We start from the raw sequence: 13,084 nt of genomic DNA, 5'->3' as shown, positions 1-13,084 counted from the left end.
TTCCTGATAATAATGAATTACAGTCGTCCAGCCTGGAAGTAATAAATGCATGAACTAGTTTTTCAGCGTCACTCTGAGACAGGATATTTCTAACTTTAGAGATGTTGCACAAATGGAAGAACGCAGTCTTACATATTTGTTTAATATGTGCGTTGAAGGACATGTCCTGGTCAAAAATGACTCCAAGGTTCCTCACAGTGTTACTGGAGGCCAAGGTAATGCCATCCAGAGTAAGAATCTCGACCCTGGAAAGACGGTTGATGTTTGTGGAAAAAGTGTTGGGCTGTCGCACAGCATGACCCTCTCCTTTCCAAGTCTGGAGCCCTGGCTTCGTCCGAGTCTGAAGACGAGGATTATCTGGTTGATGTCCCCGCAATTAGCTGGGCTGACCACATGGAATATGTTGATGGGTTAGCCGATGACGAGCCGGAACCATGCAGGAGCGCTGACGGGCTTCAGCCTGGGTTGAACTCTGCAGCGCTCCCCAGTAAGACGATGATGTGCTGGACATCGGCCTGGACATCCATGGTTTGTCAGAGGATGAGCAGGAGAGCTCATTGTCGGCCCAATGTGCCGCTGCTGCTGCGCCGGTCGGCCACGATGATGCCACTCTTTTCTCCCTGTTTCGCCGTGCTGCTGAGAAGCTGCATGTGACTGGCCCTCTCCTCCGCCAGCTCATGTTCCCAGACTTTGTGTGCGAGCTAACAGCATCATGGGACAAACCTCTGTCTACCTGCGTCACTATGCCCGGCTATGGACAGTCCATGGAATTGGACGGCGCCGAGGGGGCTGGCTTAGCTAACCCACTCCTTATGGAGCCGTCTCTGGCTGCTTATCTGACCCCGTCCCATAACCATGGTGTCGGCGGCCCCGCAACTCTGCTGTCCAAGTACGGCAGATTCTCTGCTTTGCAGCTGGAGAAGATTTATCGGGCTCATGCCGGCACTACTCGCGCCATGAGCTCCGTCACCATGCTCCAGATGTACCAGGCGATGTGCCTGACGGAGCTCAGATCGCTGATTCCTGATGACAGCCCGCTGGCACCTCTTCTTAACGAGGTCAGAGTTGCCACAGATCACATCCTCCGTGCGTCTCGCTGTGCAGCACTCTCCCTTGGCAGAGGGATGGCTTCGACAGTAGTGGCGCAGAGGCACCTGTGGCTGACCCTCTCTGACGTCCCAGATAGGGACAGGGCTGTATATCTGGACGCACCAGTGTCTGCAGCTGGGATATTCAGACATTCACTTGAAGCCATTCAGGCTAGATTCGATCTGAAGGAAGAAGCAGACGGAAGCTCTGCGCGACATCATCCCCAGACGTCAGCCCAAGCCCGCAGCCAGCTCTCACAGGCCCGCCGCTCCTCTGCCGACTGGCAAGAGACTGGTGCCCACTGCTGAAGTGGGTGTGCCGCCAGCGAGAGCACATCCTCCGGCCCGAGCTCCACGCCAGTCAGCCTGGAGCAAAGGTCCACCCTCGGGCCCCCGGCGGGAACCGACGCCCAGGAGGAAGAAGCCTCAGCCCTCCTAGCTGTGGTTTCGAGTGGAGAAGGGGTCCAGCAGCAGGGAGATGCTGCTTTTACCCCTCTGTTGCCACCCAAGAGGTGCCGCTTAAGTTTTGTTCAGGTTGTCAGCCCCAGAAGGCGCTGCACTTTCCTAACACTGTCTCCCAAGCACAAAACCCCTGCACACAAAATGCCTCAGGTAACTCCCTGTTCAGGTGTGTTAAATGTTCAGGCGACCACATCGAGTGTTCCCGCTGTTTTTCATTGTTGTGCCCCAGAAAAGGTGCCTCCAACAAAATGTATGAATGTACATGTTCCCATGTTACAATCAATAAAGAGTGTTGTTTATTCTCAAACAATCACAAATGCTCAGCCTGCAGGCAGAATGAGCCAGGTCGGGCAGGTGATGCAGTCCCCTGCAGACACACTGGGGGGCGACAACGCCCTGCCGACGGTGCTGCAGGTCAGCCGGCTGGCTGCTCACTTCCCTCAGTTGCGTGCTTGCGCCCCCTCTCCGTGGGTGCTGCGAACTGTTGCCATGGGTTACCGGTTCCAGTTCCGGGTCAAGCCGCCTCGTTTCCAGAGAGTCGTAAACACGACTGTCAACACCGAGGCGGTGATGATACTCAGAGAGGAAATAAAGGCACTATTGCAGAAAAGAGCAATACGAGTGGTCCCCACTTCGGAAGCAGACAAAGGTTGGTACAGCCGTTATTTTGTTGTTCCGAAAAAAGGGGGAGGGCTTCGTTCCATCCTCGACCTGTGAGTCTTGAACACGTATCTACAAACGTACAGGTTCAAGATGCTAACAGCTCTTGAATGCGGTCGGCCCGGGAGATTGGTTTGCAACAATCGATCTAACAGATGCTTTTTTTTCATGTGGCTATACACCCGAAATACAGGCAGTTTCTGAGGTTTGCATTCAAGGGCGTAGCCTACGGATACCTAGTGCTGCCGTTCGGGCTGTCGCTCGCTCCTTGCACCTTTGCGAAATGTGCCAAAGCAGCGCTAGCGCCCCTCAGAGAGAGAGGCATCCGCATCTTAGTCTACCTAGACGACTGGGCTCTCGTAGCTTGCTCCAGAGAGCAGGCGGAGACACAGCTGTTGCTGGTTCTGTCACACATTCAGACACTGGGGTTCTCTGTGAACGTTCAAAAGAGCTCGCTAATCCCGAGTCAGCAGATTTCTTTTCTCAGTTTGGAAATATGCTCGCTTTCCAGTCGCGCACGTTTGTCGGAGCACAGAGTGGCCGCGTTTCATCGCTGCCTCGCTCAATTTCAGTTGGGACGCAGACTGCGTTTCCAGACGCTATTACGTTTGTTGGGCATGATGGCATCTATGATCGCCGTAGTGCCACTTGGACTGTTAAAAATGAGAGCGTTTCAACACTGGACTCTCTCTCACCGCCTGTGTGCATCGCGTCACCTCCGGAGGAGGCTGCAGGTAACCGCGTCTTGCATGCTAGCTCTCCGTCCTTGGAGGGAGCCCAGGCTGCTGCATCAGGGCTCTCGGATCGGGAGGGTGTTGTTTCGCAAGGTGGTGTCCACAGATGCTTCCCTAAGAGGGTGGGGAGCGCTGTGCAAGGGTGCGAGGGATCTGGTCCGCACTTAGAGCTGTTAGCAGTGTTCTTAGCTCTAAAGCATTTCTGTCCAGTCCTGAAGGGCCAGCATGTCTTAGTCAGGACGGACAATTTAACAGTGGTGTCTTACATAAACAGGCAGGGAGAAACACACTCTCCTCCCCTGTTGAAGCTGTCTCACTCTCTGCTGTTATGGTGTTCATTTTCTGTCTCTAAGAGCCACCCATGTCCCGGGCCACCTGAACCTGGGGCCGGACCTTCTCTCCAGGGGGTCCTCTGGTGAGAGAATGGAGGTTACACCCTTTAATAGTGGCTCAGATTTGGGACCTATTTGGCAAGGGGCAAATAGATCTTTTTGCTTCACTGCCCCCTGTTCTTCTCCATAATCGACCACGATGCACCCTTGGGCTTGGACGCGCTAGCGCACCAATGGCCAGACGTGCTCCTGTATGCATTTCCCCCAGTGGAAATGATATCTCCACTTCTAGAGAGAGTGCGTCGGCATTCCCTCTCTCTGATTCTAGTGGCCCCTTGGTGGCCCACACGGTCGTGGTATGCAGAGATAATCAGCCTGGTAGCAGCAAGTCCTTGGCAGCTTCCTCTCCGTAGGGACCTCCTCTCTCAGGCGGGCGGAGAAGTGGTTCATTTGCGCCCGGATCTGTGGCGCCTTCATGCTTACCTGCTGAGAGGTTAAACTTGATTGCTAAGGGTTTGCCACCTAGTGTGAAAGCGACAATTCAGAGCGCTAGGGCCTCATCTACTAGAGGCTTGTATGCTTACAAATGGTGAGCCTTCGAGCAATGGCAGGGATAGCTCAGTAGGTAGAGTGGTGGCCCCATGATCGGAAGGTCGGGGGTTCGACTCCACTGAACGGCTACCCTGAGGTACCCCTGAGCAAGGTACCGTCCCTACACACTGCTCCCCGGGCGCTGCACTGGCGGCTGCCCACTGCTTCACTGGGTGAATGGGTTAAATGCAGAGGAACTATTTCCCTATGGGGACTAACACGCACACTTTACACTTTACATGGTGCCAGGACTGCCACACTCTCCCATTTCAGTGCTCTATTGTGGATGTTTTGACATTCCTGCAGGAGCTGCTGGATAAGGGCCTTTCATTTTCGACAGTTAAGGTTTATTTAGCAGCTATATCTGCTTGTCATATTGGCTTTGATGAGGTGACACCAGGTGCACATCCCCTTGCCATACATTTTCTGAAAGGGGTTCACCGGCTGAGACCTGTGCTTAAGTCCAGTGTCCCTGCTTGGGACTTGTCTTTGGTGCTGGGGGCCCTTTATAGCCCCCGTTTGAACCCACTGAGTCTGTGGCTATGAAATTTCATATAAGACTGCATTACTTCTCGCTTTGGCTTCAGCAAAGCGAGTGGGTGACCTTCATGCGCTCTCTGTGCATCCCTCCTGCACACAGTTCTCTCCTGATGGTCTCAAGGTTGTATTGCGTCCAAATGCTGCCTATTTTCCCAAGATCATGCCTGCGTCTTATAGCTCAGTGGAGTTTGAGTTGCTGAGCTTTTGCTCCCCTCCTTTTGCATCTGAGGAGCAGAGGAGGATGCATTCTCTTTGTCCAGTGCGTGTGCTACGCACCTACATTGAGCGCACTCAGAGTGTGCGTTTATGTGACCAGCTGTTTGTCTGCTTCGCTAATCCAAATAGAGGTAGAGCTCTGTCTCACTGGCATATGGCACCAGAGGTCTTGCTTTGCCCCACGGGGTGAAAGCTCATTCCACCAGGGGGGTGGCAACCTCATGGGCTCTTTTTAAAGGGGTGCCTGTAGCTGATATTTGTGCAGCATCACTGGACACTTTTGCGCGGTTTTATCGGTTGGACGTTACAGCCCCTTTGGTGGCTCATGCTGTCCTTTCTGCTGGGTCTACCGCTCACTAAGGATGTGGTGATGTGTTGTACTGAGTGAATCGACTGAAAGGGAACATGTATGTCTACTTCTGTTCCCTGAAGGAGAGGAACGAGGTACAACACAAGGTGGCCCCACTGAGCAGTTTGGCTCGGTGAAGAGCGGCTATCGAACTGAGGGATGACTGTGATGACAGCGGCTATATGTGCAGGCGGGGCCATGCGCGTGTCATCACACGTCATCTGCCTTAAAGGCATGAATAAAGTTTCTTCAGCCAGGACACGCGAGGGCGTGATATCCCGTACTTATGTGTTGTACCTCGTTCATCTCCTTCAGGGAACAGAAGTTATAGGCATAACTATTCGATTTTCATTGTATCCAGCAGGAGTGAAAGGTCATGTATGGTCATTGGGTTAAACACTGACAGTAAATGAGGGGGAGGTGGACCAGAGACACAAACAGACAGTATTGAAGAACCAATGCTCTTACGGACATTATTAACTTTATCCACGAAGAAATTTAGAAAGTCATCACTCTCAGATTTAGAGGTCACGGGTACTGGGTGGACCACGGGGAAAACAATAGAGTTTATGGTTTCAAATTGCACCTCCAAATTTCTCTTATTTGATGAGATTAGCTGAGCTGAAATATCCTGATCTGGCTGTTTTTATGTTTTCGTGAAGGGAAACCCAAAGTTTCCTAAGGTGGAGCCTGTGAACTTCAGGTTTAGTTGATTTTCCAAAGGCGTTCTACTTTCCTACAGATTCTTCTGACTTTCCTTATGTCATCATTTATCCACGGATGAGCTCTTTCCGGGCAGCAATGACAGACTTCATAGGTGCCACCGAATTTAATATCTCCAGACAATGATTGTTAAAACCCTGAGTAGCAACATCAGCATCAGTGATCGCATGAGGGTCCAACAAATCAGAACATTTCAGAGCAAGCATCATCCGTATCCTGATCGTCCGTATCCTGATCGTCCGCATCCTGATCATCCACGTGCAGGCTGAAATCCCTGATCATTAAGACTTTCTCCAGTTGAATAGTGGAAGATAAAAAGTCTGTAAAATCCTGAATAAAAACACCAGCAGGGTTGAGAGGATGGTAAAATAAAACACAGTAAAGTATATTTGATGAACCAACCGTATGAAGTTGTGACTCAAAGGAGGGGAAAGTCTCAGAGTCCATAACTCTGCAGGACAAACTGTCCCAGTAAACGGTGCCACGTCCACCACCACGATGGTCCAAACGCGGAGTCCCGATGAAGTGACAGCCGACCAGGCAGAGCTCATTAAGGGGGACAAATTCATTCTCTGCTGCCAGGATTCAATGAGAAACATAAATCCAAACTGTTACTGATAAAAAAGTTGTGTTTTTTTGTTTTTTTGGCCGCCTGTCCCGTCTGGTTCTTTTGCCATCAGAATTATTGTCTGAAGGCAAAGAGAGAAGCCCAACGGATTTACTTTACCATCCCTGCCTTGCTGTGTTGGTCCATTTGATTGACCTTTGTTGTTATTATTATTATTTTTTTTAACACTTTTTATTTGTTTAGGAACATTTTTATGCAGCAAGATAAAAGAAAAAAAGAAAAAACAGAAACAGTATGAGGTCATGGGAAGATAACATACACCTGTACATACATCTGCACATCCACACATACATACGTCAACAAGTCTGCATTACTAATTCTATGCATCAAAGGGTGCTGCCACAAGCTGTAAAGTCCAGCCATTTTCTCCACCGTCTCCTTCCCAAATCTCCCTGCAGTCGCAGAGTGAAAGTCATACAGTCCATCAATTTGACGTCTTCCACTATAGAGGTAAAAAGTGTTACAGTGGGAGGATCTCTACAGAGCCAGCGTTTTGTTATGGCCTTCTTCGCAGAAGCCAAGAGAACTTTCAGAAGGTAAACATCATCTGTAACTAAATCGTCTGTAAAATATCCCAGATACAATGAGGTAAATGTACAAGACACGTGGAATCCCAACACCTCTGTAATTATCTTTATAACTTCCATCCAGAAGGGTCGTATGAGTGGGCAGGACCAGAATATATGACCGTAATCAGCCATGTCTTCCCCACAATTCCTCCAGCAAAACGCAGGTGTAGCACTGAATTTAGACTTCTGTTTAGGCGTTATGAAATAGCGTATAATGTTCTTCCAGCAGAAGTCCCGCCACATGTTGGATGTTGTTATTATTTATGTTATTTATGTTATTAAGGGGCAGGGATAGCTCAGTAGGTAAAGTGGTCGCCCCATGATCGGAAGGTCGGCGGTTCGAATCCACTTAACGGCTACCCTGAGGTACCCCTGAGCAAGGTACCGTCCCTACACACTGCTCCCCGGGCGCCTGCTTAGTGGGCTGCCCACTGCTTCACTGAGTGAATGGGTCAAATGCAGAGAAAAACAAGTAATTTCCCCATGGGGATCAATAAAGTATCCATTATTATTATTATTATTATTATTATTATTATTATTATTTTATTTTCAGTTGTTACAGATGGGACAGACATGACAGGGGGGAGGGAGGGAAACAAAGACAGCGGGGAAGAGGAATAGTGATGAAGGACAAAGAAAAGGGAAAAGAAAAGACGGGGGGCAAAAAAACCACATTTTTATATATATCACCTGGATCACCTGTTGAGAGAAAAAAAGAGAAAATAAGCAAACAAAACCAGCAATATAATAAACACAACACCATCGTGATTGTGTATATAACACTAAATATTAAATATTATTATTATGCAGCACGTAAGATTTACAGCGCACAGTGTGCTTTGAGGTAGGAGCCAAAAAGGGTGTAGTTATTAAATATTATGTTGTTATGTTATGCCTACTATGTGTTTATGTATGACTTTATTTATTTATTTACATCTGGAAATTTGGAAATCATGACCAACCCTTCTGTGTTTACCACAAGCAGTTGGACTATACTCGTTAAATGTTGCTTTTCTGGTACTGATACTGATACTATCACTGGCACTGGTACTGATACTGGCACGGGTACTGGTACCGATACTGGTGCTAATCCATAACCTAATGATCTCACTTCCTATTATTTCTGGTTGGATGCAGTCAGATCTGTTTTGAGAAGTGTATCTGGCAGTGATCAGGTCCAAAACAAGAGTCAGAGGACTGTTCAGTTGACCTGTGTTCAGACCTGATCGTTCATCCTATCATCCTATCGTTCATAGCATATCTGAGAGTTTCAAAAAGCTTTCAATCATATTAGGATGTTTGCCTTTCTCAGTAAATGTGCAGTGGAGGAACCATTGTACTGAAGGCAAGTCAGAGCTTGTGGTCTTAAGTAGCTGTTCAAAGCTTGGAGATGCCTGGGCTCATTATTCTGTCTCCGTCTGAGTCCTTCCCCACAAAGATCAAACCCGAGGGTGGAGTACTGCTTCTCATTTATCAGGGTGGAGATGATTCACTGCTGGTGAATGCTCCCATTTCTCTGTGTATAATTCATTGTCTGCCAGTGTTTTTCACCTTCATATTGATTTACCCACCTTTAGTGTGATTCATTGGGATACACCACGCCTAATGCTGCCATGTGTTAGCCTCCCTCCCTGTTTCTCCTTCTCTCCATGACCTGATTGGAGTGTTTTCATTTACTAAATTCTGAGTGTGAGAATTGTTCATACGGTTGCTCTTCAGTGTCTCAGTGAACAAAGCCTGATGTATCGATCCTCTGATAGTTTGATCTGCTGTTCGTGCTTTAGATACAAGTGATCCAGTTAGCACAGTACACTCTCCCCTCTTACAAACCTTTAGTCCAGCCATGATTTGATGCTCTGTGCTCAGAATATCACTGTTCTCATATTTCTCCTCTGTGGTGATGCTACCTGCTCAGCAACTTTGTGTTGGGAGCTTTGAGTCGATCAGCTGGGTGTCATTTAAACATTGTTTTGGTAGAAGAACCCAGCTCTGTGAAAGTGGATCCTCTGTACACACGACTCTGCATTGTTGCTTCATCTGACTGCTGAATTATTCATGTTACACAACTTTTAAAAACGTGTGTAGACGGTCAAACTTGCCAGCTTTTCCAGGATTTAAATACACTGTAAACCTTTTTAACAACACTGTAGGAGAACGTCCGCCTATAAACACGTTAATAGATCGATGTGTTTGGTTAGAGCAGGGCGATATGTCCAAAAATATTTATCACGATACACATTTGAGAATTTGTGATAACGATATAACTGACGATATAATTGACACGAGACAAAATACAAAATAAAACTCCACAACTTTATTAGTGCAAAAAAACCCATCAATGTATTTTCACTTAAACAAGCAGCTGTTTTTTATCTGCATTAAAGTTATATAAACATTTAACAGTGCAAATGCAAATTCCTCGCTGACAGTTTAACCAAAAGGCATTTCCAGTGGAGCCGACACATCCTCAGCATAACCATGTATAATATCCACAAAACTTAAAAAGAGGTTAAACACACACAATACGGTAACATTATGTTGAAGCACAGCACGTATCACTCCGCGAGGCTCCGCCTACGATAGCCGTAATGCTCCGACAATCCATCAAGCGGTGCGGCTTCGTACTAGGCAAGTCGTACTAGGCAAGGCAAGGCAAGGCAAATTTATTTGTATAGCACAATTCAACAACAAGGTGATTCAAAGTGCTTTACAGAGACATTAGAAACAAAAACAAATAAAAAGCATGATTTAAAATTGATTAAAACAAGCAAACAAACAAACAAACTAAATACACACATTTCACACCTGTTCGCGCGATCTGAACCCTTATCGTAAGGGGAGCTACCAGTCCTTCTGTGGACGAGCTACTTTCTATTTTAAATTCCCTGAATTTAAAATACTCTCTAGACCCAGTTGGGGAGCTACCCAGAGCTCTAAACCCACTTAAAAAACAAACAAACAAACAAACAAACAAACAAACAAAACAGTATGTAAAATCAAAACAGATAAAATCAGAACAGTAGATAAAATCAGTAGTTAATGTAAGTTTTGAAATTTAAGCTTAAAAGTGTGGATTTGGTGCTTTATTCAAATGCAGCTGAGAACAGGTGAGTCTTCAACCTGGATTTAAATAAACTGAGTGTTTCAGCTGATCTGAGGCTTTCTGGGAGTTTGTTCCAGATATAAGGAGCATAAAAGTCGTACTGAAACATTTGACAGATTTCTGAGCGCCGTGTACATAAAATGGTTTCGAGGTCAGTAAACACAACCAGAGTTCATACATAAGGCACACGGGGTTATAAGGGGCTCTGTCGACTTTCAGAAAAATCAAAGGATTGATTTAAAGTGCGCCGTATTTTCCAAACAACGCGGTAATAACGACGGCCCGCTAGCATGCGCTACCAAAAATAGTGCTTTGTTGTGTATCTGACGGACGAAAGCTAAACCAGTTCCACACCACTGAAGCTGCAGCATTTTTACAAACCAGTTCTGGTTCATGGTTTCATTCAACGATCCACTTTCTCCCTTCTCATTCTCATTCGCTGCCATGCTTTTTCCGCCATGTGCGTATGTAAACAAAGGCACTGTGCATGCACGTTTTACCCATATTCTATCGCCATGTTTCATTTTCTTATCATTGCCCAACATTATACCGGTGTTACCGTGAACGGTATGATATGGCCCAGCACTATGTTTGGTCATGCATCAGTATCATGTGTGTTGTCAGTTTATATTTAGTTCTCATACAGTTCAATATAAAAATGTAATATCATGACATGTAGTGTAACCTAATGTAAAAATGCTCTTTAGTTTAGTAAGGCCGTCCTAAATGAGTTAAGCTGTGCTATAATTATCCAGTCATTGGTGCAGATGATCCAAACTGGGCACAGGATCAGTTACAGTTACAGTGGTAAGTACTGCTTCTGACTTTGTTCTTATTTCATGGCTGCTTGGATGTTAACAGCAGGTGAATCAAATAAAAAAGGCCTTTTTAATCCTGACCAGGTAAATGGACTGATGTTCCAAACCTGCATTAAAGCTACTTTATTCCATGCATAGACTTGTCCACATTCATCCTGTGTAATTCTCCTCTTCAGCACCAATCTTGGCATTAGGTTCAGAGGAGTCAAGGATCGAACCACCATCCTCCTGAAAAGGAATCTTCAGTGTATTTTTCCTGTGCACGTGGTTTCAGGATGCCCTCCTGTGACTCAGCTCCACTCTGGTTCTTTTGTTCCATTTACTCACTGGAAATGAGCAGACCACACAGACCTTGCCACTGCTGACCCGTAGCTGTGCACGTGCAGACTTATTACACAGTTAACGTTTGCCTGAAGGATGGAGACTGCACACAAGCCATTTGAAGGAGAAAGTCTGTCTCTGTCCTTGCAGAGCCCACACCTAATCAGTCAGTTCCAAGGCCAGGATTCATGAGAGTTCATTTAAAAAACATCCCTGTGAGCAGATGAAACCTCACCCCCTCCGTCCACTGAGAGGAGAGGACATCACCTCTCCTCTCACTCCCAGCGTGAATAGAACAGATATTCACAGGGACCACGAAGTTTAGAAACCACAGAGCAAAGCAAGGCCTCGACAGTTTCCTGCTGTGCTCTCTGTCACAGCCTCCATTCTGAGACCAACCCTTATAGACGAGGGATAAGGGTGCTGCATTGTTCCACTGATCCTCACAAGCCTGTCACGTCTATTCATTTCCAATGAGAAATGTTTTTTTCCAAGTACTGACTGTCTTCTCCTGTTCCTGTCTCCAGCTGTTTGAGCTGCTCGGCCCAGAGGGGCTGGACATGATCTCAACCCTTCTGCAGCGAAGGGCGGCCATTGTTGACTCCCTCCTCCGCATCCAACCTGACAGGACTGTCTATCCATCAGGTAAGGCCCATGGCAGGCATGTCACCTCAGGGGGGGAAATACTCATGGAAGAATAAGTACTGTGTTCAGTGCGCAGCGTCCTAACATGACTGCATCCTTTGGATTGCATTGCACTGTAGGGACAGTCCTGCACAGTAAAACTAGCCTAAAAGGGAGAAGCTCGTTTGATCGGTGAGGGTTAAACACAGAGTTTCAGATGTCCTTGGTCATAACCTGCAGTTTTAAACGTATCTGAAGTATAAGGTTACACAGGCACCATTGCTCTGCTTGCTGTGACTGACTGTTGGAGTGTTAGCACCACAGGCTAACAACTCTGATGCTGTTGTATGGTGGTATCAGAGGATACTGAGATATTAGCACTGGACCGTAGCACTGTGTAACAAAGTGCTGCAGTATTTCTCTGCATGTGTGGACGGGATGGTTGTTATTTATCTAACCTGCTGTGTGTGTGTGTGTCCAGCTGACTGTGCTTTCCTCGCCATCAGGGAGTGAAGCTGGGCGTGTTTAGACGCTGTTGTCAGATAATGATGATGAGTCTTAGAGACACAGATGATTGGTGCTACATTTGAATCTACAGTAGACCATCTTAGCAGTCTTTCCTAACTTCTTATCATCCAGCATTAAGTCTGCTTAATGTTCCTGTTGATAACAGTTCACACATTGTTGCATTGAACCTTCATTTCATTCAGCATGCGACTGGTCCGACATGCGACTGGTCCGACATGCGACTGGTCCGACATGCAGTGGTAGTCACAGCCCTGACCTGATTCCCTAACAATGACTGAGAACTGAGAGCATTTCTCCGTTTGTCTGTCAGCTTTGTCCGTTTGTGTTTTTAACTTTTCTTAAGGACTTTTAAAAAGTGAGGGAGGTTTTGTTTGTTTTTTTACAAAAATAAATGAACTAAAAAGCTGCCTGCATGGAGACAAACTCCTGGCTTAGTCTGAGGGAGAGTTGAACATGTAGCTGATTATAGTAAAACTATCTGCAGGTTGATTTACCCTTTAAGACCTACCATAGAACCAAGTCCGCCAGAGCTTATAGTATATTCTTACATGCTGTGGAGCCATTTCTGGGAGCATTTCAAGTTGCTATACATCAATACAACCATTACAGCCAAAATTTTAATAATATGTCTGCATTAAGTGCATAGTAATTACATAAATTGCAAAAAAGTGCAATGAATTACAAAAACATTTAAAATCGTTTTTGTTTTTTTAACATATATTTCTAGTTAGAGAAATTTAAGAGGCTTATCCCTCAAAACTGTAAATACAAAAAAGTTGCACAAAATAGTTTCCCACC

General features: G+C 46.4%; 1 protein-coding gene across 6 annotated transcripts in view; it reads left to right on the top strand.

Annotated features, from left to right (window-relative positions):
* Nucleotides 1-13,084, top strand: part of ascc3 (activating signal cointegrator 1 complex subunit 3) — a 160,933-nt gene that overhangs the window by 22,045 nt on the left and 125,804 nt on the right. For all 6 annotated transcript variants that reach the window (XM_085421971.1, XM_085421975.1, XM_085421970.1 and 3 more), the window contains one exon: nucleotides 11,662-11,779. In XM_085421971.1, coding sequence (XP_085278097.1) covers nucleotides 11,662-11,779 — 118 coding nt within the window. The remainder of the gene's footprint in view (nucleotides 1-11,661; nucleotides 11,780-13,084) is intronic.

Source organism: Rhamphochromis longiceps, linkage group LG11, assembly GCF_057381845.1.
Source record: "Rhamphochromis longiceps isolate RC_006_pf linkage group LG11, R_longiceps_female_GT1.1, whole genome shotgun sequence".
In the NCBI taxonomy this organism is placed as follows: domain Eukaryota; kingdom Metazoa; phylum Chordata; class Actinopteri; order Cichliformes; family Cichlidae; genus Rhamphochromis; species Rhamphochromis longiceps.
Note: the sequence above shows the minus strand (reverse complement) of the source record. Positions and strands in the feature narration are given on the sequence as shown.